This window comes from Suillus discolor, assembly GCF_016758755.1.
Source record: "Suillus discolor strain FC423 chromosome Unknown F5147scaffold_7, whole genome shotgun sequence".
Lineage (NCBI taxonomy): Eukaryota > Fungi > Basidiomycota > Agaricomycetes > Boletales > Suillaceae > Suillus > Suillus discolor.
Window position 1 is genome coordinate 575,838 of NW_024541254.1, and position 23,566 is coordinate 599,403.

The window sequence follows — 23,566 nt, forward strand, 5'->3', positions numbered from 1 at the left end:
ATGCTCTTCACATTCACGGTCGTGATAATTTTGCGTGGGCGCCACCACTCGCACCTCAAGGCTCAGACTCAGAACATCCGCGCAGATGTCTTCTAATGGTGTTTCCTAGTGACACTTACTATACATTGTCGTACACATAGCCTTGTAGCGCTTTGAAAATTTTGCCAAGGGGCAGAAGTGGTGGTTCTGCCGCTTCTGCCGGCTATGCCGGCACAATTGCTCGCAAATAATTCTGCCTCCAGCACTAGCTGCAGGGTAACATCATGAGCGCCTGAGGGTCCAGAGGAAACACCAGGAGAATACGCTGGTTGATCCACTAGTAATCGAGGAACCTGGGCGCCTATCAGGGACACCGCCACTAAAGCATAAATATGGACCTACATTAACTTCTGGAAAACAACTTCACAGAAAGGCAAGGAGGGGCCAGGCCAACGTTTTTCTTGGACATTTTGCATTGTTCGAGTGGCCATTGTTACCTGGATTAGGTGAGTGCACCGTATCAGCGGCTGTGCCTAGCAGAGATGCCATCACTACTGACGACTTGATGAGATGTGAAGCATAAACGGTAGTAGGCTGCAGGTACGTGTGATCCTCCAGGCATGGATGGGGGGCATTTGGTGTCCTCTACAGCAGTGACCAATACATTGGTCCAAGGTCCACGATCATCAGTGAAAATGAGTCTCAAACGCTAAATCGTACTCCGCTCTACCATTATACTGGCCCTGAAAACTAATCAGACAGCTACTAGTACAATCTTTACTCTGCAACGAGACTTCTAGTACGTCCAATCTCTCTATTCTCATCGACGTGCTCGACGTACTCCCAGTTGCCATCTATCTTACAAGACACTAAAACAATCTTTGTTGCGCTTCGTCTTGCATTGCATCGCTATCAATCAGTCTTATTTTCTATTTCTATTGCTCTCTTGCAGTCGTTTTTTACTCGCTTTTTCTTTCACATTTTTTTCAGAGCACATCTGCCCTCTGCTATCCACTTTTTGTTCGCAATTCACAGTTTCCTCCTTTCATTCGTCCTTTGATCTCCCTCTCGTCATAATTGTGCGCGATTTCCTATTGGTCGTTTCAGACTTAGCTTACCTCTTGATTAATGTTCAGATATGTCTCGTGTTGACTTCCACGACTTTAGCTGTCCTCCTGGTGTGGCATACTCTCGTTCAGCCGCAGATATCGACCACCATATGTCCAACCACTATCCTTCCAATTCTCCTACTCATCCTGTGTCAGGAGATCGACGTACGTCCGGCGGATTAGGTGTCTATCTTCCCAACACGAGCAGTTCGGCATTAATATCCCACTCTATTGGTATTCACCCAGACAAGGAATACAGCAGTATTGGAATAATCCCAGAAGCATTTCAAGCCGCCCCAAATAGACACACATCTACCCAACACTTCTCATCTTCTAACCACCACCGTCCTCCCATCCCACACAGCAGCTCGCCCGCCGCTCTCTCTATAAACACCAATTACTACAACGCCCCCTCCGACGCTGAGCGTGAAGGGTATCTCCATCGCCAGTTTCAATCGCTTGCACCGTCCGGCGATCTCGCTCTGCCCGCCAACTCCAACTCCGGCCCAAACATACTACGCTCTACTCTTTGGTGGGGCGAACTCGAACCTTGGATGGACGAAGAATACGCAAAACAGGTTTGTGCTCTGATGGGTTGGGACCCAGTCACCGTCAAAGTTCCAAACCCCAGCCCAGACGCCGTCGCCCCTCAACCAACCAACAACTCTGGTTATTGCTATCTCACGTTCCCCTCACCGGCTATCGCTTCTTCTGTTCTCAACCAAGTGAACGGTGGCGGGAGTGCGCAGCCAGCCACAATGCCAAACTCAAATAAGCCCTTTGTCCTTAACTGGGCTTCTTCTGCTCCCACCGGTTCAATTGCGCCTTCTTTCCAAACAGCTGGTGTAATTGTCCCTACGGCACAACCACAGTTCCCGAAAGAGTATAGCATATTTGTTGGTGATCTTGCACCAGAAACTTCCAATTCAGACCTCGTGGCCGTGTTTCGGAACCCAGTGCTTGGTCTACGGAATGATCGTGAACCCAAGTTCATTCGGCCTTTCTTGAGTTGTAAGAGTGCCAAGATCATGCTCGATCCTGTAACTGGCATATCGCGAGGGTATGGGTTTGTACGGTGAGTCTGTCGTCCAACGAGATGAACAAACTCATAGTCCTCCCTTCGCACACAGATTTACCGAGGAAGCGGACCAACAGCGTGCACTGATAGAGATGCATGGCCTGTACTGCCTTTCACGCCCAAGTCAGTCATCTTCGTATCCTACTTCGGGCAAGTCAATAACGCAATTTTTTTTGCAGTGCGAATATCTCCTGCCACGGCCAAATTCAAGCCGCCTCCTATGCCAACGGATCTTCCTCAAATTCAGTTTCCTGGTTCCCCTACTTCTGATCAGCGGCCAAATCCAGTGACGGTAACCCTCCCGCTTGGTGTTCAGCCAAGGAGCGTCTCTGCACCTATGGCAGCTTCGACGAGCGCCGGATCTTCGTCTTCGTTGGCCAGCGTGCCCGTTGGTTCCTCCGCTTCGGGCTCAGCGTTGAGCGGCTCGAGCTCTATACCTTCCCTTGGATCTGAGGCCACAACTGCGTCTTCAGGAGTCTTGTCTTCGATGTCGTCGGATGATATGCTTGGTCTCTCCGCCAATGTCCTTGCCCTCGCCCACCAGTATGCCAACGGTGGTTCCATTAGTAACGCCAAAGGTATCGTTCCTTCTAGTTCGGCGTATGACTCACAAGATCATTCCGTGGCACCGCGGTACATTATCTCTGAAGAGTCATGGAAACATCACGCCCAGGCCCGTGCTATCCTTGGCAACCTCATCGGGCCGAATGGCGAGCAGCTCACTTCTACCGACCCCTATAATACGACTGTTTTCGTCGGTGGGTTGTCGCCTTTAATTTCTGAAGAGACCTTGCGGACGTTCTTTACTCCGTTCGGCGAAATTCACTACGTGAGAGCATTCGCGCTATTGGTGGGACGCTAATGTAGCGGTATCTGTACAGGTGAAGGTGCCCGTCGGCAAACATTGTGGTTTTGTTCAGTTCGTTCGAAAGGCTGATGCAGAGCGGGCTATCGAGAAGATGCAGGGCTTTCCTATCGGGGGGAGTAGAATTCGATTGAGCTGGGGCAGAAGTCAATGTGCGTCCTCGTATGTTGTGACACGCCCAACTGACTAATGGTGATATCATAGATAAAGCTGCGCAAGCTGCTGCGCAGGCAGCTCAGGCAGCCGCGCTTCAGGCTCAGTTCCAGGCTCAGATGGCATCTGCGCAGGGCCAGGCTCCTCAGAGTCAGATGACGCCAGAACAGGCGATTCAACTCTTGCAAAGGCTTGGTCTGTCAAGCCAAGGTCAATCGGGCGGTGGAAGTGATGCATCGAACCGCAATTACGCCGATGCTGCAAAAGGCAGTGGATACTCTGAGGAAAAACTAAGGTCGCTCATCATGAACCAGCCACTCTCTGACAGTCAACTGCCGTACGATGTGTGTCCAGGGGGGTCCGGACCACGCCCACCATCAAACATGAGTTCTGTGGAACATCATAGATCACATCTCACGTCCTCGTTCTCTCCTTTCTCCCCGGACCCGAATATGTACACACGGAGAGGTTCAGACAGCTACGATCTGCTGCCCCATTCCATGAACCCGTCGCGCTATGATAACATCATAGAGTTCAAGGCTGCGGCTGCCCATTCCAATGAGAGAGCCGTTCCTCCTGTACGTACACCAAGTGGGTCCCAGCGATATGTTCCGTTCCTGGATGGCTCTGCCAAGACGTTTGAGGGTGGGCGTTGCATAACGCGCCAAGAACCAATCTCTCGGCCGAACTCCAGCCAGACATCATCACAAGGACGCTCGAGCCAATACGATGTGCAGGAACACGATCCCATCCACGATCTCAATGGCACGCTTGCAAGCTTGGATCTCGACCAGCATAACACACATCCGTCGTCGTCGTCATCTTGAGCAGCGTTGTTCAGAACGCTCCTCGCCTTCGCCATGCGCCCTAATTCAAATCCCTTCTTTTTGATTTCGCTGCTCAATTTCATCTCCTTGTTTCGTTTTGTTTGTCCGTTTGCCTTGGACCACGACATACTATCACACTGGATCATGAGCTGGGTTATGCTCCTATTGTCGGTCACCCGTTATTTGCTCTCGAGATGTGCCTATTACGATTTGTTTCGATTCCCTCTGCTACCCTCTCCTCTTCCGTCTCCATCTGTCTTTATTACGCTTGAGTCTGTGAAAGAATGAAGTCTATATACATCCTGTCTAAAGTAGTACCAGCCAACAAATTTTATAGTAGTACCCACTTCAGTTACTACCTTTACCTGTTTGTTTTATACTGCTATGCGCTTGGAAGTAATTGTTCTGGTAGGATCCTGCATGCATACGTTAAATCATTGAATAACATTAAGGCATACCAGCCATCGTACAAAACGGAGACCTAAGGAAGACAAAAGGAATTGAGTCATGAACGTTAACGTTAAACAAACAGGGCTAATAAGATATCCGTGAAAATACATGGATAGATAGAGCAACAAAACAGGAACCGTCCACTAGAGAATCAAAATAAGTAAAAGATTATACATCTGCGAATGCTGGCTAGAAGACCTGCACGACCTGTGCCGGAAAGGGACTCGCCCACTTCGTCACGCAGTGCAGACCCAGATGCCTCAGCATTATTGCTGGAGCCAAGTCTACCAACAACATCGCTTTGAAGTTGCATAGGAACGAAAACGACCTTGGTGTTACCAGACTTGGCCATCTGCTGCAGAGCCTCCAGCTGACGGATTTGCATGGCAGCTGGTGATGCGAGGATATCGGCTGCTTGGCGCATAAGGCGAGCAGAATCAACTTCTGCGCGGGCTGCAATGACCTTGGACTCTCCGATACGCTTCTGTTGCGCAGCAGAAGACAGAGAAGCGGAAACTTCGGGGCTGAAAATGATATCCTTGATCAGGATACCTTCAATGGCAACACCCCATTTATCGGCAACGTCACCGACAATCTCAGCAATCTCGAAGGCGATAGCCTCGCGCTCAGTTACGACACTTTGAACTGCGCGAGCACCGACAACGTGCCTCAAGGTGGTCTGAGCGCGTTCGATAAGCGCCTGGCGTAGATCGCTGATGCCAAAGGCAGCACGATAAGGGTTAACAATCTGGAAGTAGATGACAGAGTCACTAGAGGATGCCGTAATGATCAATTAATGGATGCAATGTACGAATATAAAATTAGCGCACATTTCGACATTAACATTGTCACGAGTGATGACGGTTTGCCTGCCAATGGCGCTAATTTGAATTTTGACATCGACAATACGCAAGTCTTCCGTGCAGACATTAACTTGCACGAGACCAGGGTCGACCGACTTGTAGAAGTGGCCAAACCTTGTGACCAGACCAACCGAACCTTGACTCGGAATCCTAGTCAGAACATGATTTGAACATCGAAGAGTGCAGTACACACCTTGTTGGACATTTCGGAATGGGTTTGGGAAAGGGCAGCAAGGAATAGCACCGCAGAACCCGACACAGGTGCCAAGAGTTTGCAGGAATGACCCATAGAAGCCATGAGTGACCTATGCTAATATGAGGAGAGAGATGTATCACATAAATGAGCAGACGTACCTCCCCAGTACCGAGGTCTTGTGCATACGAGGGCTAAATAAGACCCGTCAGATATCATGACCTAGATTGCAAAAGTATGGTGTTATTGACCTGCATCTCACTGCGTTTCAAAGGCTGGACGTTGATCATGTGGTTCTTTGCAGCAGACTCTGGTCCGTTCCTCCTGGATGCAAGTTCGTCTGTAACTTCAGACATGGTGAGAATGCGTTCAGCGCAATGGGCTGAAACAGACTCTCGACTTACCATGGGGGGCATTATGATCAACTACGTTCCCACGGGAAGAGCTGCTAGTAGGAGATGGCACACGGTCTTTACGATCTTGTGCGGACATTATGTTACAGGTGAAAATAACAAACTGTCGAGCGAGTTTTTAAAAGTTTTCAATAGGTGCGAAGAGTAGTAAGACAAGGTGTGATTCTCACAGGATGTATATTATAAGACCCGTTGCAGTCAGTAACTGAATCAGGTTCAAGTACGCTACGTCATAGTACCGTGCGGTGAAACTCCTCCATAGTACTAGCTATCGGCCGCGCGACGCAGAAATGACAATAATGCCCCTCCTTTCGCGTAGGTCTTTGGCGCACAAGGTGCGCAGTTCAAGCCGCATGACTTGCTGGACAGACACAGCCTTCAGGTACATGTGCGCAGCAACGGTCCATGAGAGACTCCGCCTTTCCGTCGGAACTAGTATCAGGGCTGAATGTTAAATGAGCACAGCTCAACGATTACAGGAATTACCACCCGCCCTAGACCTACCATTGTGACTGCATGCTCAGGAAAGTGGCTCTTGCTGTTCGCTTGTCTTTGTTGGCAAGAAACGACTGAGTTTGAATTTATCGAGCGGGTTGAGTGTGCATCCGAGCACTACGAACACTAACATACTTTTTAAGAGCATCTGGTTTTCTAGCTAGCCCATGACAAGTACAGACAGAAAATATTGGCTTATGAAAGCTGAGCCAGATTCGCGTGTAGTGAAGGGCAAAGATGTCAAGGTGTGTGTCTTGTTCCAAGAGGTGTTCCATAAACGCGAGAGCTCAATATAGCCCGCTGTATCATTGCGCGTGCTCTAGTTCAGTGTGGATGATTTTGAAGCCGCAAGGACGACGCCGTGGGAAGGGGTGCGGAACTTCGAAGCACGTAACTTGATGAAGGAAATGTCCATTGGAGACAAGGTGCGTATCCTCTGACCTCAAATTAATATTTCATCAAGCTCGTCAGAAAGATATTATTCTATCATTCCAATTGTAAAAGCCCTGGTCAGTGAGTGATCGTCCTTATGAATTTTACCTTAACGTGTATGCAGGCATCGCTGGATTTGCTGAGGTTTGCTGTCCAGTTTTTTCTTGCCGAAGTTCCATACTTATTTCTTCTCATAGGTGTCGAAGGAAGCGTACCCCGACTGTACGTCCTGGAGATATAAATATTTAAAACATCTTTCTCATAGACTCGTACTTATCTTATAGACACGGCATGGGATAGGTTCGATTCGACATAAATTTTACCAAGCTTTACCACATTGACGTTACTGTTCTTCAGCTCTCACCCCTACTTCGATCCGGTAAATTTGATACAGATTATATTCGTGCGCCATATTGAGCCGTAGCCTCGGACATTCTATTAGAAAACTAAACAAGATGATCCGAAGTGGTTTATGATAGATGCCACATTCCTATCTCGCGCTGAACATTTTGTCCCGCTGTCTCTTCTCCGCCACATCGCAGAATCGGCGAAATCGGACCCACCAGATGAAATTGCGTATATAGGCATCGATGGAATGAAAGCTGTGAAAGGTACCGAGACTTCTGATTTCGCTCCACTGCCCAACAATGACTCGCTGTGTTTTTCTCTACAGCGATGCCCCTTGTCACACGCGGGCGTTTGAGCGTTCAACGGGTCAGTCAGGAATGTTGGGGGATCATCGAGATGATGTCAGAAAAAGGTGGTTGGGAGGAAATGACATTTGGGAAGAACAAACCAAGTACATCAAAACGCCCAAGACAAGCTGTCACAAAGAATCCTAGGGCGAAAACAAATCCAACGAACAACGACGGCGATGGCAGCGAAGTTGAGGGGAAGGCTGATGCGAGTGAAGAGCCCGACATAAAACCAAAGAAAGGCAAGAAAAGGAGGGCATCTGATGTCGATGCTGGAACTCGGGAGATCACGGCACCTCACCGACGCTCCGTTCGGACTAAGAAGGAGGATTGACATCTCTCTACGATTATGCTGTATTTGTCACTCTGGTCCTTACATCCGGTGGATCAGCTGCGGGCACAGCAGGTACACTCCTTTCGCAATTGTATTGATTGCCTTGTTGGCGCACTAGGCGCGCCATTTATGCTATTCATTTAGGTGGTTTGCATGACTATTCCTACTATTCCCTGTCTATGTTTCGGAATAGGATAGATGTCGCAGAACGGCAACTCGTGATCAGATACAGAATGTTAAGGCTATCCGCCACAGCTTTGCCATTATCGATTGATCTGCCGTATTTACAACGAGCGATGTACTCCCGCCTCCCAGCTGGTGCATGTTCGCTAGCCTGTTGGGGAAACAGCACACGCACAATATCCAATGTGTTATTCCCAATGTCATGTACAAGAACGAGTATATAATTTTCTCATCACGCCAGAGTGGGAAGAGTCCGCCTACATAATAGAACGCACCAGATGCTCAGCCTCAAGCGGGGAACTCTAGATAGTAGTTGCTACATATATGGAATGCGGAAGAGACCCGGCGCTGGATCCGACATGTACATTATTTGAGAACATCGATCAATATCCACGGAAGGACAAGGCTGACCGATGTGGGCGTTGCTCAAAGATTACAACAAGGCTTGACTTAAAGGATCTTTTGTATTGACCTTCTCGGTAGCATGAGCATGACACTGAACTTTAACTATTACGTCCTGGTTCTTGATCAAGGTATCACGCTGATGCACTCTAACACCTCGTTCCACTTAGACTGGAGTACCCTAGGTTACCTTTCGAATGTAATTTCACTGGCAGCAAAAGGTGGTAAAATGTCAGTTTCCCCGCTGTGTCGTATATTTCGGTCGAGACACCAGGATATCTCGAGCTCGACTATGATCTCTCTCACTCACACATGGTAAAATCGCCGAAAGCGCGACTGCGACTTGCCATGGTTGTTCGACCGGAAAGCATTCGACACAAATTGGTGATATTTGCGTTGCAAACCCCACCTACCAGTTTCTCAGTCATGGGTGGATTTACATTCATAGCGTCGGATACTCGGTGTGAACGGAAAGTAATGTTAGGTCGTGTCTGCCGGAGATTTCGACGTCAATCAATGACATGCGAACAGATGTGAGACAAAGCTCTTGGAGCTCTGGAGATCGAATGTATCGAGGCTGAACGCATAAGCGACATCGTCTGACGTCTCAGGTCCGTTCAGTTTGATACACTCTAGACCATCCGAAAGTAGAAGATTGTCCCACTTGCGTAGGATGCCGTCCGACAAGAAGCGCACTTTCAAGTTCTCAGAACCGCAGCCCCAGCGATCTGCATTGAACAACCCAGCTTTCTACAATTTCTCTGTCCAAGATCAAAGGGATTAATGATTGGATGGCTAATACGAAATTGAAGCTCGCCGCCGTCCAAACGTTCCCGTGACAGTGAATTCCAGTCGTCGGGGCCAACAAGGCAAGCGTTACCGTCCGCAGATGAGAGGAAACAGGCTCGTTAAGTTGAGGAAGCACGATAGGTAGTGCGATGTCGTCCAGTTGTGGTGAATGCTTGACGAGGTTGAGGCCCAGGAGAGAACGCATAAATGGGCACCACGAGGACATATTCTACAGGAGAGCGCTTAGAGGTCTGGCATCGCCAGCTTTGACCGTGGAGAAAAGTTCATTATGGCATGAATAAATTTCGCATCTATACATCCAAAAATATCCGAATGTCTCATGGAACGTGCACCCGGAATGCGTGTTGCTCAAAGACTGACCAAACATCCGTGATTACAGGCCTCCATATGATCTGACAGTGATACCAATGAAAACACTAATCGCAGTCGAAACACCGGTAGGACTTGCACATGCAATTTGACTAGAAGTCTTGGTCCGTGAATCTTGTGGAAGACAAGTGAAAAGCGGTCACATCTTCTCCAGCTCAGCCCAGAGCACATCCAAAACTATATCTTTGAAGATGCGGCAGACTTGCAGAGAACAGCTAGAGAACTTCGTGACTCTCCTTGCCTAGGTTGAGTTGAGAGAAGCGATCCCAATGATACAAACTAGAGTTTATGAAGACATAGTAAATGTCAGAGAACATGTGTAGAATCTCTGGGATTCTTAAGCAGGTGTGCATCATGAGAATGGGTAGTTGCTTTAGCATCAAACAAGGTAAGATACGAGCCTTATGAACATTTAGATGGAACAGTTGTCGGTGCACAACTTTGATCGACAAAATGGATAATATTCGAGTGGCTTTCCTAGTAGCCTTGCAACACTCTTCTCTCCCATGGACAAAGATACGGTATGTCAGACAGGTTCGACTGCAGTGGTAGGCACGAACCTGCCTTAACGTGCTTTCTCCTTCACTTGAACAGATCCCTTGGCTGCTTGTTCCAGTCGTCGCGTGCTAACACCTTGATATGCAAGCCTGTTCAATGTGGAAGTTCAGGGAAGACCGTCCTGTCACAATCACATGTCATTGATAATACCACAGATTGACTACGTGTCTTTGAACATCTACAAAGGATTTGAATGTCACAACTACCGCCTTGATGCGAAATCTTATTTGCGGACTCACCTAGCTCAAATTATAAGCCTCAGTTCGTGAAGCTGCAGCGCAGCACGCAAGGGTTTGGACATCAAGTAACATTGTAACAAGAATTCAAAAATTAAATGCCGAGTTGATTTTGGTAGGGAAACTATATTTATTTCACACTCCGTTGGGTGATCTGAGTACTTGAGTTTGGGTTGAAAAGGACCAAAGTCAACATATGGCTGGTTTTCCCGGATCTGAGCTGTCACAAGCACTTTTACCGCGTGCACGTCCGCTGGCTATACAGCGTGCGTTGCGTCGCGTTTTTATTGATTTCTCAAGTGATTAATCATCTAGAGTCTATACCGCGATTCTTCATGTCTTTTCTTGCTCTTCTCATCAAACCTTTGGCTTATATCTCTGTTCCTGTTATCGTACTTCGGACAATCGCCTCAGCTTCTCCCGTTGGGCGTTATTATGCTCAACTCACTATTTACCTTGGGACGCTGGCAGTAGTCTCGACATGGGGAGTCTTTGTTGCAGTTGGAATGACGTTGGTGGGTCGCAGGCATGACGTCAACTATGTCGTGGCCCGGTCGTTCTATGCCATTGCTAGTCGTGTTTTGGATATCCAAGTAGAGGTCGAGGGCGAGGAGCATCTTCAGACATGCCCTGTGGTCATGGTGGGTAATCACCAGAGTATGCTTGATATTTTGTATTTGGGAAGGTATGTGTCATTTGTAAAGAAGCTTGATGAGTGGTGTGTAACTGACATGGTTCATATTTTGTTCCGCATCGTGCTTGTAGGATGTTCCCCAGGAAGGCGTCCATTATGGCTAAGAAGGAGCTCCAATGGTCACCTCTGGGTCCATGGATGTTCATGTCGGGTGCTGTGTTTGTAGATCGTGGAAACACTGCAAAGGCACACGGATCGCTCGCAGCTGCTGGAGATGAGATGAAAGCGAAGGGCATCTCGTTGATGATGTATCCCGAGGGCACACGGCACTGCCAAGAAGTACCATCGTTACTGCCTTTCAAGAAGGGTGCTTTCCACCTCGCTGTCGAAGCTGGAATACCCGTTATACCTGTTGTCTGTGAGAATTACTGGAGAATTTATCGCAAGGGTGTGTTCGGATCAGGCACGATCAGGGTCCGAGGTCAGTAGACAATTCTTGACTCGTTTCAATCTATGGCCGCTTAATTTCACTGATTTGAACACTCGTTTCACAGTTCTCCCACCAGTTTCAACCGCAGGACTCTCTGTATCGGACGTCCCTGAATTGACGACGCTAGTCCGAGATCAGATGTTGGCAACTTTACGTGAAATTTCTGTCAGGGTCACCTCAGAAGAAGACATGAAACCGGCCGAACAGCCAGAAATGCAAACTGAATTGCCACCTGTCGCAGAACCGGATCCCATACCGGCTACCCCTGTCGAGGTTGCGTCCGATGAAGTTCCGGATGTGCCAAGCGATGAGGATGGCAGTGAGACTCCGAGCGTTGACACCTCGTTGTCTCGATCGTTGAGGCAAGAAGGAAGCGCTAGCGAATATGGAACGGAGACAGACGATGAGGGGATGGTAGTTGTCGGCAGACAGCACCACTAGTTGAATAAATGACGTGGCAACATAGGTAATAATTGCTGGGTTCTGGAACACTTCCAGTGCATGATACCATTCTTGACTTCATTATATAAATGTTCATAATATGTGGGGATTTCGGACCGACTCTGATATACCAATGGATGTATGACCTAACCAAGATTTAACCCCACAAAGACGTGCACGGGTTTCCCCGCATTTCTTATATGGTTTACCGCCTTCTAAGCGCCGATTACTAGCGATTCCTTAAAAGGTAAAAAGAACATTTCTCGTCGCGTCACACTCTTATCCTTCCCAGAAGTTGAACCCCCTTTGTTTGATACCTGATATATGCATTTTGCAATGCCTGCAAGTTTGGTCTTGTGAACGGATAGTTAGTTACTATCTCGAAAATTGATTTAACATTCCTGGTTCGGGTTGGTTTGGTTACTTTGATTTCTATAACGTTAGCTCAAGCGATGCGAAATTTTGGTCCTTCTCTTATTCGCCGACTTTCGTTCGGGTAATGTTTGTTTCCCAGCTGCCACTCCTAAGAGTGTTTGGGTTTGCTATATAATCTAAAACAGTTTCCGCTCTCCTTAAGGTCCTTTCCTCTCTTACCTCTAGAACTTCCTTGTTATACCCCGTCTCTAGTGCTTGCGTGTAGTTCAAACATGACCGCAACTCAAGTCCTACCAGGTAATGACATTCACCACGTTCGTCATAATGGAGCTGGATTAACAATAATGTTTCAGAATGCTGGGGTCACCGAGGAGTGAGTCAAACTATTGAATCATGGGCAACACCACTCGACACTAATAAGCTATCACAAGGCTTCAGCAGTTTTCCCAGAGAACACCCTCGCTAGCTTTGAAGCCGCCATCAACGATGGGGCAGAAGGCATCGAGAGCGGTATTTAATAACCCTGGCCTGTGTTAGTCTCCATAACCTGTATCCCAGACGTTCATGTGTCGTTGGACGGGGTCGTCATAATGTTCCATGACCCGGGTATGTTGAATATTTCACTCTTTTTTCCAATTCGCTCATCCGATGCTGCGTGCGTTCTACAGATTTGGAAAGGACCACAGGATCAAAAGGTTGTTAGCTTACATTTTAAGGCACGTTTGTGGCTTGACCAATGAATGTAGGCTTAATCAGGGACCGGCATTGGTACGGCAAAGATGGAATGGAACACCTCCGTACTATCAAGCAACCTCAACAATGTATCCCCACGTTCGCTCAGACCATCGCTCTTTTGATGAAAGTAAGCCCCCTTATATCCACGGCGTTCGTGCGTTCATCCAATCGTTTCGCCCACGTTCTTTGTAGCCCGAGAACCAGCATGTCAAGTTCAACGTTGACGTCAAAGTTCAGAATGATCCTGACCGCCTCTTCTCGATTATGCATGATGTTATCTCAACGCAGCCTGATTGGCAGACGAAGTTGGCTCCCCGTATTCTGCTGGGCCTTTGGCATCCGCGTTTCGTGGCTTTTGCGAAAGCGAGATTACAATATTGTAGACGCTCACACATTGGTGTGAGCCTTTCGATTGCACGGAAATATTTCTGGGATGGCGTGGAGGTCTTTTCAATGGCGTTCGCCTCTCTAACCACCTATGATGGCCAGAAGTGAGTGTTATTCTTGTGTCTGAGTGACGGTCCCGTGACAGTACCCAAAGGTTCCGGAATGAGTGCAAGGCTGCGGGTAAGAAGATTATGGTATGGACGGTAAATGAGCCGGAGCACATGATGGAGGTCGGTGGCTTTACTTTTACACTGCCACCTCTAGTCTCAAGTTAGGACACAGGCTGTACGATGGGGCATCGATGTCATTCTTACGGACGTGACGAAGAAGTGGCTCGAATTGCGTGCCGCTCTTCAAGGTGAGGAACTCATTTACGTGGCGTGGACAAGTTATTCAGCATGCTATTAGTCAATTACGACTCTATCCTGTCTCAGTACAGCCGGTGGTTCCTCTGGACGACCTGGAAGTTTTATCTGCCCTCTATTTTGGCAAATAGAGCCACAAGACTGTACCTTGAAGGTGCTGCGGGTCCATTTGACAATTTTGCACCACCCGAGACGTCTGTGACTGTAGTAGCATGATCAACGGGATCTTGGAGAAGTGATCGCATTATGATTTACCATTGACCATTTTCTAGATGTTGACGGGCCTTAATATTTTGATTACACGTCTATTACTTATTACTTGAGCTGGAGGGTATAGAAGCAGATGGCATGATTGCACGATTATGTAATTTGATCGATTGGCGTAAGTTTGCAACATGCTTGGTCACGTCAGATGATATCCTTATGTTAATTGTGACTCCACGGGCCGTATTGAAAATCTACATGTGGCAGAGAGACGGTTGCGCCAATTGCGCTGACTCATTTCTATACTTGCCCCTCTGTTCTGCTTCCACTTCTCACCCGGCTCCATCAGGCGCTTGTTTGCGTGTCTCTATGCTATTTATCATTCAAATCACCCGGTAGTCATGAACTCATCAAACCACCATCATCAATCTCGCAGAACGCACAGAAAGCGTTCCTCAGTTTCAAGACTGTCGTACGACACAGTACGGACTCTCCCAGAGTACTCAGCTCCGCTCAATCTGAGTAAACCATCCAATTCAGTGTTCTTCGCCGGAAACGAGTCTGATAGACCGCCTGACTACCCTGATAGCCAGGAGGACGCAGACGCAGACACGGAGGAAGAGGCTGTGGCCTACGCTTCACAACGTTTTCAGCTCATTCCGCCCCGACGCACGGCACCGCACACACGCAGACGCAAACGCCAGTCAGTCCCTGTGTCAACCGTCGACCCATCCCTCGACGCGCTGCTTGAGCGCAGTGTGCATGCACTGGAGATGTCAAATGCGCTCATGCAGAGCTCAATCTCCACTCAATGCAGTCTTTCGACGTTGCTTTCATCTGAGGTCGGGCCGGACCGTTCTCTCGAAGTTCGTGCGAGGAACCTCTCAACGCGAATCAGATTGAACAGCGGTGTGCATGGGACATGGATGACACATCTGGATGAGATATCGAAAGCTGTGGATAGGTTGTTTGACGAGGAGGTTATAGACATCAGTCCGGTCAAGCCGAACGAAGCCGCGATTAGTCAGAGTCTCCCCATATCAAATATGAGGGATTTGCGATACAGGAGGAGGCCGTCACTACTGGAGCTCAATGGCTCATGCTCGAGCGCTTCACAGCTTCAATTTTCGCTCCCGAAACGTGATTTGCTCGTTGCACCTGCTCCTAGAGCATTCACTCAGTATGTCGAATCAACAGCTGATCCAGGCATGATAATGCTGCCATCCACCCTGGGGTTACGGGTCTCTGCTTCATCGCACTCGGCCGATTGGCAGGATCACAGCTTTGTCGCACAGCACGAGCTACAGTCCTCACAGTCATTACCTGTATTATTGGGACAGCCTCAGGATGTTCCCACCCCAGCATACAATCTCCTTTCCAATATAGTGAAGCGTTCAGAGTCAGCCACACCTCCACCAACTGATCCATCGTCCCCTCGTGCCTTCATATCACGACGTGGTTCAACGAGTACATGCAGCACTGAACGCGGATCGAAGCTGTCTAGGTCCCCTTGTTCAGTACGTAGGAAACAAATGTCTCCTGATCGCAATCGCAAGCCAGAGTCTGCATCCCTATCTTGCTCCACGACGCCTAGACAATCCGTAGCCCCTCTTTCCCGCGTAATGACCCCACCAATCGAGGAGCTTTCTACTTCTTCATCAGATTCATCAGATCACCCTACTGGCTACCGCACCGTTCAATCCCTCCGGAAAATCCTTGATGAACAATCATCATCCACCTCCGTCAACTCTCCCCCTCGAAAAGATTTCAAAAAAAGTCGGTCGCCCAATTTCATGCCTGTCACTCCCACCCCCGCCCCGGTTGCTGGCACGTCCACTGCCACTGCCTCTATATCCCGTCTCTTCACGAAAGGCAGACATTCATCCTCTACGCGTCCCCCTTCCCCACCTACACATTCCTCCCTGAAAGTGCCATCTGTGCCTCCGACACCTCGTTCATCGCCAAGTGCAGGCAGCCTCTCGGAAATGTTTGGAAATGGCGTGGCCAAAGTCCTCGGGAGTGATTGTCCCTCAGGCGTGTCGACGCCCAAGCGCATCAGCTTTGCGGAGCTCCCAGAGTCATATGCAAGCTCACGTGCAGGGTCTTCGAAAATCTCGGAAAAGCGGAAGAACCGAAGCAGAAAACGCAAGGGGAAATCCGAAGAAGGTGAGACACTTGGGTGGTTTGGGAGGTTGTTCACTGCGGGGCCTGTGAGCACGAGCTCTGCACGGGTCGATGATCATATGGAGGAACGCATGTCACGAGGGTGGGGAAGTCGACCTGGTGGTGGGACGTTAGATGATTGGGCGGTATAGAGTTGATATCGGCGAGAATTGGAGGGATACGTTATAGGAGTGTGTATGAATATGTCTTTATCACCTTCTTTAGGTATTATGACGACGCTTTCTGACTTTGTTTGTATTGCTACGTATATTTTTGACGCGTACACTTATATTGTTTGGCGGTGTTCACATCGTCTATGCATGTGGCCTCGACAATTGTATCCTTGAACCGTCTCGATATGACACTGACTGAAGTGGTCGATCATAACAAAAGCTTGGCATAGAGCATAACAAAAGAATACATAAGGCATATAGTAGCGGAAACTGTCATAGATCGTTCGTATCTGCAGTCCAATGAGAAAGGTAACGTATAATGCTGACCACCAATTCCCAACCCAACACCACTGATGGATAGTCGCCCCGAATCGCTACAAGAGGGCCCGTCCATAGGCGACGACAAGGCCACCGATAATCCCAGCAAATGCCATCTGAAGAAACCCATAACCGGCTGATCGCAAGGTCTCTTGAACCGCCAGCCCACCAGGAATGCTGTACATCGACTGGTCAAAGGTCGCGTTGCGCATCACGGGCTGATCTACAGTATTGCAGAACGGTACGTGCTGCATGATTGGAGCTACTGCGTTAGTTTCTGAGTCGCTGAAGTCTGCTGTCATGCCTTGGGCGAAGGCACCCGGCATGCGTTGGGAATGTACTGCGTACTTGAGGTCTTCCTCACGATCGCTGAGAATGACCCATACCGTCTCTTGCGATTTCTCGCGCGGGATCTTGGCGAGGTGTGCAGGAGGAGCTTCCATCACACTGAAAAGTTTCCCCTCGCGTTGTGCAGTGCGTTTGACTTTTGGAATGTCTTGACGTGGGACGCGGTACACGCTGTACAGTGGCGTGCCTGCACGGAGGGCCGTGTTAAGGCTTACGTCGGTGATAGGTGACTGCGAGAATGAGGACCATTGGCGGGGAGGCGGCGAGTGAGAGTAGCCCGATATGTAGGTGTCAACCTGCGGCTCGGGGGATTCCTCCTTGATAGAAAAGTTGGGATAGTAGTATAAAGGATCTGAGCTATCGGCCCAGTCGTCATCTGGATAGTCAGGACTAGGAGAATGCTCCATAGTGGAGGGCGAAATGTTTTCCTTTCCTGACCCATCATCGGACAGAGGTTCTGTAGGTGTGAGGGACACGTCGCGGTGAGCCTTCTCGTATCGTCTTTCGTGGGGTGGCGAGACCCAATTAGGGTTTCGCCAGTGCCAGCGGTCGCCAGGTGGAACCTGGAAGCCGTGGAACTCATATGTGGGTGGGGGTGTGTCTGGGGTTGAAAGAAGGTGCGATTTACGCTCAGCAGGCCCAGGGCAGACGAACATGTTGTTCTTCCGCGTATGGCCCGCCATGGTCGACCCGCACTTGTGACACATCGGACGCTTCCTTTGCGATGTTCTCTGGGCAAAAACCATTGCTGTACGGCGTGTTCTTGAGTGAAGATTGTTCTTCTGTTCATCATGTTGAGTAAAAAATAGAACGGAAGGCGGTTGCAATGAATACAGGTAGGTCCGACCATAATGAGAATGTTGGATAGATGTCAAGAGGGTGCATGACTCACCGGCTGCTGTGTGATTGTTTTGTTGGCAGCGGGGTACTACAGCCCCACTCCTGAGCTTATAAAAGTTCGCCCAGTGGCGCGCCCTGCATGACATGACGTTTTGCCGGTCACCCGGTGGTTCGCAGAACAAGTCCTTGGATTCAGCATGAAGGTCGCGCTGGAGACAAGAGTAGAAGTTCACCGGTAGATGGCAACCTGCAGAAGTGTCTTCGTTTAATCTGTTCAAGTGTACAAGAAGTCCTTGTACTTTTCATGGACGCCACAAAATACATACCCAGAAAATACAAGACGTTTACCAACCTCACCATATCGACAATATTGTAATGTTCGGATGTTGTATTCTTGGTTGTTGATCGGGAGAGCACCTCAATGGTGATTGCAAGAATACAAAATACGGATCATATCTAAATAACAAACATTCTGAGCAAAATCTGTTGCTGTATGCAAATGGACGCAATGGACCTCAGGGCGCAGATATTGCGACTACACTTTCCCCATCTGTCCTCCCAATGTATCTCGACTGACAAAACTCGTATAGGCGCCTCCGAGGTAGATGACTGGTTATAAGGTCCTGCTCCTTTGGTGATGACTTGATATGGATCTCCCCGCCTAGGAGTCTGAGCTGCAGCCGCGACAGCCTAACGAATAGAGGTCAGTTGCAAACAAAAATTAAAAATTAAAACACTTACCACAATGTACGCATTCAACAACCGTGCCTGACCGTACCTGTGCTTTCGGCACGCGACAGATACACGTAGAGCCTTGGTAGTTCATATCCTGGAAAAATGAGTGAGTACTGTCTCAGCGAATTGAAAGGTGAACAATACCTTGGTCTGGATACATCTGAGGCAGCACAACTTTTCATAACCTGTCTTCTTCCATTTGGCTATCAAGCTGAAGCAATTGACGTTCAGTATATGATAGACTTTGGAGACAAGCAATTGACTTACTTCGCATCTGCGTATCCCTCCTTTAAAAGCCAGTCGTAAAGTTCCTTCGTGATAGCTTCACGCTTATAATAGAGCTCATATATGTAACGCGATCGTGTATGCGAAATACGCATGATGGGCCAGAGGGACTCGGCCTTGCGTTTGCCCTCATGAGACTCGTTCTCAGCGTCTCTCATCTTCTTCGCATAATCATCGAGAATCTACGACAATGTCAGAATTGGAAGAGCCTGTTGATTATCATTACCTACGCTTTCGATATCCTCGTAGCCTTCTGGGGGCTTCTTCGTCCTCGTTGTGCGTATTCTGGGCATCGTTAATGACGAGGAGGTGAGAGCGACCCGTGAGAACTTTTCTTCGACACCAATTTCTGACAAAGCTTACCATTTAGGGTCTTTTGTTCTTGTCCTGACTCGTCGACATTGTACGTCTGTGGCTACGTCTTGTTACCTTTCTGGCGTCGGTAGCCCCTACGAAACTACGATATCGCGTATCTCGTGTCAAAAGAAGTCTTCTCTTCAATCATTCTTCCGTGATCTAGGTCTATTCATGGCGTAAAGACTTGTAAAAGGCGAGCTACTTGTATCCCCTTGTAGTCATGATATGTAAGTAAGTGTCATTGTTGATTATGTGTCGCCCATTGGCATGCAGAGTGAGTGCTTATGTTCTATGTAATAGCTTATCTCTGACTGATGGATCGAGTCTCGTTACCTGGACCTTAGGTTGGCAAAGGTGCTCTTTGCGTCACTTGTCATGATGAATCTTAAATTATCCTTGTTGTAGAAACGCGATCCTTCCAACAGCCGAGTATCGCATTTGCTCAGTCCTGAAAGCACGGGGATTATGAATGCGGTGAGCACAGACTTACATCTAGTATCGGTTAGACTCATTACCAATGTTATTACGCGTGTCTATCCATGGCCTCCCGCAAATAACGTCCGATATCAAACAAATATCGAGGTTCTTGTATCTAAACCTTCTGAACACAAGTAATTATAGTCCGAGTTTCACCGAAACCGGTATCACTGCATTATTTTTCTCTCTACCCTTCTAATCCGCTATTCGATAGAACAAAACCACCTAGTCTAGCAGGATGTCCCTTGAAAGTACTCAAAGCGGTGCCCTATGCTCTGAGTCTGGTCTCCTGGGTTCGCTGGGATGCCGGCCAACCACATTGCGCATTTACTACAGCTGCTTCAGTGGAAAGTATGTTCAGAATATATGTATCCGCATTCCTTTCGGAGCACGGATGCGGCTCCAATTTGGTCTCGGTCTTCTCAGTCTTTTACTCGGCTGCGAACAGGATGATACTATCTACGATCGAAGACGACGTAGCGAGCGAGCGCTTTTCATCAACTGCACTTCACTTGGGCGTGGCCGTACTTGCACAGATGTATCACTCGATGTTCTGGCTACGTAGCCTATAACGTTCACATTCCCCACGACTTCGCGGCGTGTTCGTATACTTTCGTAGTTCTCTTATTATGGCTTGCTGCGAGGCCATGGAACATACTGTGTGATCTGACGAATACATGCGCTTCTGGACCTTGTCACGTACACAAAAATGAAAATTAGTACCGAACGGAGATGATCAGCTGCCTCGTTTATAACTGTCACTAGTACTCGCCGTTACACCGTTCCGTTGGTTATGTAAGGCGGTGCCAGACACGATGGGTGTGGGAGGCGCGTCGTCCATGAATGCACAAGGTTACTTCAACAACGTCGACCACTACACCCATCAGGCAGCGCAGCAAACCCACCCCGACCCAGTTTTAGGAGTTTTCTGCTCTACTTTCCGACGCGCCTTACGTTTTAGACATATCTGTTGGGTACTTTTTCGGCTCTGTTTTCAACATGCCACTCGTCGTTCCCGCTCTCCGTTTGTTCATGGTTTTTATGAATGTATATGACACGTACAAGACTCTCAAAATACCACCTGGACGCAAGGGTGGTCCCCCTAGCATCAGGGCAATGACTCAGAGAAAGAGGGACCTCAAAGGGTGTCTCGCAGTTTGGGTTGTTTGGGTAAGGCATTGCTAGTATGTTATTCGTAGCCTACGTAGCATGCTCATGCTGTCGTGCTGTAGTGCTGTCTTGCAGCATATGAGAGAACGTTTGACCGTTTTGTCAGCTTCATCGTACCGTTCTACAGTGAAATCAAGTCAGTCACGCTACTGTTTCTCCTGCTGACCCGTGCTAAGGTAGGACGTCAATAACTTCTCCATACGAGCAAAGCTAACGCCTCACTCACGCAGGGAGCTGAACCTCTGTATTTGCATATTCTGCGCCCACTTATCAAACCATATGTGGACACCGTGGACCCATTGCTTGATCTAGCAAGGGATATTGGAGATTTTCTGTTTGCTCTCTCACAAGTACCGCTCAATTATGTACTCTCTCTATGCTCGGGTCTTCCTTGGCACACAGAAGAAAATGAGTCAGCCGCCGACCTCACCGAAAACACCCCCGAGTTGAGCACGACACGCTCTAGCGGTGACTCGAATATACCTATTGTGACTAAAACACACGCTACTGTGGATTCAGATCCCCGGGTCGCGGCAAAGCGCTCAGTCGCTGTCCACAGTGTCTCCAATAATAGGGTGCGACCGAAGTCCCGTCAACCTCCCGTTGATTCCTATGAGAGCATGTCGCTCCGCATGCGGCATTCCAAGTCGTCCTCAATCACAACCCTCCCACACTATCCCAACGATACAGTTGGTCGTATTCATGCGCGTCCCACAACAAGCAATACTAGAACAGCTGCATACGAGATTTGGTGTCCCCCGCCGCCTGCGTACGAAGAGGAACACAAACGAAGCCGTTCGTCTATTGGACGGTCGGAAATAACCAATCTATCCACTCCCAATTTGGCGACCCCTCCACCTACAGTTATCGTCAGCGAACCAGTTGACGAAGACTGGAGAGGGTACCCACCTTTTCCTTCGGCATACCCACCGACGCCCTTGACTGCATCTCATTCTCTTTCTGGAGCCATGCCATCCGGACGGGATAATTTGATCCACCCACCTTCTACCCAGACCACTGTAGTTTCGCCCATTCCGGAGAATACATTGATGGACTATAACCAGGTTTTTGATGTATCGCTCCAGCAAGCGCATGAGCCCGCGAGCCCTGGTTCTCGCAGCTTACAAGTTCATCCTAGTATAGATGGGTCCCAATCATCCGGCGGTGCAGGCAACCTGGATGAGGATGAGGATGCGTATAGAGATGACGACGATGACGACTTTAATGTCACTTTACGGACTCCTTATCGCTCATTCCCATCGTCAGTTGCATCGAACGCGTCTTCCTCTGTGGCGAGCCTTCCAAGTGCTTTGACCACTAACGATAACGAGTCGTCCTTGCATACCAGCAGCTCCTCGGAGTCCACTCGTTCCTTTCATACATCTGATTCGTCGCATTATGCAGGACAAAAACGCCCATACCCGACTGTTACCACGACAAGTCGAGCTGCAGCTGTCGGCACTATACCCAAGAATGCTACCATGCGTGGCAAGGCTACTACTACTGCCCCGTCTTACGGAAACGACCTTGACTCTGATCCCAGCGAAACTGACACTGATAGCAGTGATGGTGAAGACGGTGCAGCTAAGAGGAGAAAAGTTCTTGAGCCTACGCGGCGAACCACATATCTGCGTCCTACTGCCAAGTCCACTACAAGCGTCCGCAAGCCTTCATTGACTACCAGAAACTTCCCGGCATCCTCTCGCGGGAAAATTAGCGCTCCTGCACCAAAAACTGGTACTCGCGGTGGTTCACGTGCTGTACCCCAGACGGTAGGAGTAGCTTCCCGCGGAGATACCTTGCGCGCACAGACACGAAGAAGCGCATCAAAATTGCCGTCACAAGATGCTGGGACCTATCCTCGCACGGTTACCTCACGAAACAAGACTTGATGTCAGTTTCATGACTCCAAATTCAATGCACTCTCTTTCTGAGCTCCCCTTTCATTCACATTATCGTTCACTGTAAACAAACCATGTTGCTTAGTACATACACATTCTATTGCATTCAAATCGTCGTTCGAGTATCAGAAGGTCTTGGTCCCGGCATTCATTTGATGTGGTCTTACTAGTAGCGTTTGAAGAACTCGGCTTATCCCTGCCAATATGCCTTCTGTTGACTTATTTGCAATTTAAATCCTCTGGCTCTGTTACCCGCATTCTTTGCAATGTATCCAAGGGAAATGTATACGCATCACTAGAATTCGAGCGAGTGCAACCCTCGCACCAACGGCAACATTCTCCGACAACTTGAAGGTAACTCGCTACCCGAACAACGAAGTTCTTGCCGACCACTGTTTCCTCTTTTGCGACCCGGTCAAACACTCAAAGTATGAAGCATGCAGTGTTCACCGGTGGAGTAGTATTTCTGAAACTTGGCATCTGATATCTACCATCAACTGCCAACTCAATCACTGCCGCAGTAGAGCACCACTGCGATCGAACCGGAATCGAAACTTCTTCAGTATTTCTCGCTTTTTCTGCAGCGATGATTTAAGACATGAACCGCCTTGAACATGCGGTAACCTCGAGGCAAGAGTCATTGCATTGTTCGATGGAATTATCTGACGCTGCCAGGCGCCTACATGCGCACACTGGCGCAAACTCGTTAGTATGATAGTAAATA

General features: G+C 48.7%; 9 protein-coding genes across 9 annotated transcripts; 6 read left to right on the forward strand and 3 right to left on the reverse strand.

Annotated features, from left to right (window-relative positions):
* Window positions 1–730: 730 nt before the first annotated feature.
* F5147DRAFT_605972 (uncharacterized protein) lies at window positions 731–4,502 on the forward strand. The gene is made up of 6 exons (XM_041432334.1): window positions 731–1,058; window positions 1,116–2,163; window positions 2,219–2,289; window positions 2,346–2,995; window positions 3,048–3,183; window positions 3,236–4,502. Exons 2-6 carry the CDS (start codon window positions 1,118–1,120, stop codon window positions 4,009–4,011), a joined length of 2,679 nt encoding a protein of 892 aa, XP_041297289.1. The 5' UTR covers window positions 731–1,058; window positions 1,116–1,117; the 3' UTR covers window positions 4,012–4,502.
* On the reverse strand, window positions 4,437–6,091 carry F5147DRAFT_605975 (uncharacterized protein). Its single transcript, XM_041432335.1, has 6 exons — window positions 5,922–6,091; window positions 5,769–5,863; window positions 5,679–5,711; window positions 5,518–5,629; window positions 5,292–5,460; window positions 4,437–5,231 (listed from the first exon to the last, which is right to left on the reverse strand). The coding sequence occupies exons 1-6, from the start codon at window positions 6,007–6,009 to the stop codon at window positions 4,613–4,615; spliced, it is 1,116 nt and encodes a 371-aa protein (XP_041297290.1). The 5' UTR covers window positions 6,010–6,091; the 3' UTR covers window positions 4,437–4,612.
* A 263-nt stretch (window positions 6,092–6,354) lies between these two features.
* On the forward strand, window positions 6,355–8,148 carry F5147DRAFT_675194 (DUF55-domain-containing protein). The gene is made up of 9 exons (XM_041435900.1): window positions 6,355–6,670; window positions 6,749–6,850; window positions 6,901–6,934; window positions 6,982–7,001; window positions 7,055–7,079; window positions 7,142–7,157; window positions 7,215–7,236; window positions 7,300–7,468; window positions 7,531–8,148. Exons 1-9 carry the CDS (start codon window positions 6,593–6,595, stop codon window positions 7,884–7,886), a joined length of 822 nt encoding a protein of 273 aa, XP_041297291.1. The 5' UTR covers window positions 6,355–6,592; the 3' UTR covers window positions 7,887–8,148.
* A 2,448-nt stretch (window positions 8,149–10,596) lies between these two features.
* Window positions 10,597–12,275, forward strand: F5147DRAFT_675212 (uncharacterized protein). Its single transcript, XM_041435901.1, has 3 exons — window positions 10,597–11,129; window positions 11,210–11,559; window positions 11,633–12,275. Exons 1-3 carry the CDS (start codon window positions 10,780–10,782, stop codon window positions 12,007–12,009), a joined length of 1,077 nt encoding a protein of 358 aa, XP_041297292.1. The 5' UTR covers window positions 10,597–10,779; the 3' UTR covers window positions 12,010–12,275.
* A 381-nt stretch (window positions 12,276–12,656) lies between these two features.
* Window positions 12,657–14,087, forward strand: F5147DRAFT_769320 (PLC-like phosphodiesterase; the record flags this gene model as incomplete). The annotated part of the gene is made up of 10 exons (XM_041441037.1): window positions 12,657–12,681; window positions 12,738–12,757; window positions 12,816–12,894; window positions 12,943–12,990; window positions 13,053–13,079; window positions 13,131–13,246; window positions 13,312–13,610; window positions 13,661–13,736; window positions 13,789–13,864; window positions 13,915–14,087. The coding sequence occupies 10 exons, from the start codon at window positions 12,657–12,659 to the stop codon at window positions 14,085–14,087; spliced, it is 939 nt and encodes a 312-aa protein (XP_041297293.1).
* Window positions 14,088–14,299: 212 nt separating this feature from the next.
* Window positions 14,300–16,606, forward strand: F5147DRAFT_384417 (uncharacterized protein). The gene has a single exon (XM_041429516.1). It carries the CDS (start codon window positions 14,477–14,479, stop codon window positions 16,388–16,390), a length of 1,914 nt encoding a protein of 637 aa, XP_041297294.1. The 5' UTR covers window positions 14,300–14,476; the 3' UTR covers window positions 16,391–16,606.
* On the reverse strand, window positions 16,607–18,267 carry F5147DRAFT_675239 (uncharacterized protein). The gene is made up of 3 exons (XM_041435902.1): window positions 18,151–18,267; window positions 17,970–18,052; window positions 16,607–17,859 (listed from the first exon to the last, which is right to left on the reverse strand). The coding sequence occupies exon 3, from the start codon at window positions 17,821–17,823 to the stop codon at window positions 16,786–16,788; it is 1,038 nt and encodes a 345-aa protein (XP_041297295.1). The 5' UTR covers window positions 17,824–17,859; window positions 17,970–18,052; window positions 18,151–18,267; the 3' UTR covers window positions 16,607–16,785.
* Window positions 18,245–19,254, reverse strand: F5147DRAFT_675240 (G10 protein). Its single transcript, XM_041435903.1, has 5 exons — window positions 19,168–19,254; window positions 18,920–19,119; window positions 18,797–18,863; window positions 18,659–18,746; window positions 18,245–18,607 (listed from the first exon to the last, which is right to left on the reverse strand). Exons 1-5 carry the CDS (start codon window positions 19,228–19,230, stop codon window positions 18,579–18,581), a joined length of 447 nt encoding a protein of 148 aa, XP_041297296.1. The 5' UTR covers window positions 19,231–19,254; the 3' UTR covers window positions 18,245–18,578.
* Window positions 19,255–20,579: 1,325 nt separating this feature from the next.
* Window positions 20,580–23,098, forward strand: F5147DRAFT_675247 (uncharacterized protein). The gene is made up of 3 exons (XM_041435904.1): window positions 20,580–20,941; window positions 21,004–21,117; window positions 21,172–23,098. The coding sequence occupies exons 1-3, from the start codon at window positions 20,771–20,773 to the stop codon at window positions 22,831–22,833; spliced, it is 1,947 nt and encodes a 648-aa protein (XP_041297297.1). The 5' UTR covers window positions 20,580–20,770; the 3' UTR covers window positions 22,834–23,098.
* The last annotated feature ends 468 nt before the right edge of the window (window positions 23,099–23,566 follow it).

What these genes read in the sequence shown, in the direction of transcription:
- F5147DRAFT_605972 (XM_041432334.1), top strand. Translation starts at nt 1,118, where the DNA reads ATGTCTCGTGTTGACTTCCACGACTTTAGCTGTCCTCCTGGTGTGGCA. An exon ending in GTACTGCCTTTCACGCCCAA is followed by an intron (nt 2,290 to 2,345) that starts GTCAGTCATCTT and finishes TTTTTTTTGCAG; the next exon opens with TGCGAATATCTCCTGCCACG. An exon ending in CGTTCGGCGAAATTCACTAC is followed by an intron (nt 2,996 to 3,047) that starts GTGAGAGCATTC and finishes GTATCTGTACAG; the next exon opens with GTGAAGGTGCCCGTCGGCAA.
- F5147DRAFT_605975 (XM_041432335.1), bottom strand. Translation starts at nt 6,009, where the DNA reads ATGTCCGCACAAGATCGTAAAGACCGTGTGCCATCTCCTACTAGCAGC. An exon ending in AAGACCTCGGTACTGGGGAG is followed by an intron (nt 5,630 to 5,678) that starts GTACGTCTGCTC and finishes ATATTAGCATAG; the next exon opens with GTCACTCATGGCTTCTATGG. An exon ending in GACAATGTTAATGTCGAAAT is followed by an intron (nt 5,232 to 5,291) that starts GTGCGCTAATTT and finishes GGCATCCTCTAG; the next exon opens with TGACTCTGTCATCTACTTCC.
- F5147DRAFT_675194 (XM_041435900.1), top strand. Translation starts at nt 6,593, where the DNA reads ATGACAAGTACAGACAGAAAATATTGGCTTATGAAAGCTGAGCCAGAT. An exon ending in TTCCAATTGTAAAAGCCCTG is followed by an intron (nt 6,935 to 6,981) that starts GTCAGTGAGTGA and finishes ACGTGTATGCAG; the next exon opens with GCATCGCTGGATTTGCTGAG. An exon ending in GCATCGCTGGATTTGCTGAG is followed by an intron (nt 7,002 to 7,054) that starts GTTTGCTGTCCA and finishes TTCTTCTCATAG; the next exon opens with GTGTCGAAGGAAGCGTACCC.
- F5147DRAFT_675212 (XM_041435901.1), top strand. Translation starts at nt 10,780, where the DNA reads ATGTCTTTTCTTGCTCTTCTCATCAAACCTTTGGCTTATATCTCTGTT. An exon ending in GATATTTTGTATTTGGGAAG is followed by an intron (nt 11,130 to 11,209) that starts GTATGTGTCATT and finishes TCGTGCTTGTAG; the next exon opens with GATGTTCCCCAGGAAGGCGT. An exon ending in AGGCACGATCAGGGTCCGAG is followed by an intron (nt 11,560 to 11,632) that starts GTCAGTAGACAA and finishes CTCGTTTCACAG; the next exon opens with TTCTCCCACCAGTTTCAACC.
- F5147DRAFT_384417 (XM_041429516.1), top strand. Translation starts at nt 14,477, where the DNA reads ATGAACTCATCAAACCACCATCATCAATCTCGCAGAACGCACAGAAAG.
- F5147DRAFT_675239 (XM_041435902.1), bottom strand. Translation starts at nt 17,823, where the DNA reads ATGGTTTTTGCCCAGAGAACATCGCAAAGGAAGCGTCCGATGTGTCAC.
- F5147DRAFT_675240 (XM_041435903.1), bottom strand. Translation starts at nt 19,230, where the DNA reads ATGCCCAGAATACGCACAACGAGGACGAAGAAGCCCCCAGAAGGCTAC. An exon ending in GAGGGATACGCAGATGCGAA is followed by an intron (nt 18,864 to 18,919) that starts GTAAGTCAATTG and finishes CAATTGCTTCAG; the next exon opens with CTTGATAGCCAAATGGAAGA. An exon ending in TGTTGAATGCGTACATTGTG is followed by an intron (nt 18,608 to 18,658) that starts GTAAGTGTTTTA and finishes TCTATTCGTTAG; the next exon opens with GCTGTCGCGGCTGCAGCTCA.
- F5147DRAFT_675247 (XM_041435904.1), top strand. Translation starts at nt 20,771, where the DNA reads ATGCCACTCGTCGTTCCCGCTCTCCGTTTGTTCATGGTTTTTATGAAT. An exon ending in TCGCAGTTTGGGTTGTTTGG is followed by an intron (nt 20,942 to 21,003) that starts GTAAGGCATTGC and finishes GTCGTGCTGTAG; the next exon opens with TGCTGTCTTGCAGCATATGA. An exon ending in TCCTGCTGACCCGTGCTAAG is followed by an intron (nt 21,118 to 21,171) that starts GTAGGACGTCAA and finishes TCACTCACGCAG; the next exon opens with GGAGCTGAACCTCTGTATTT.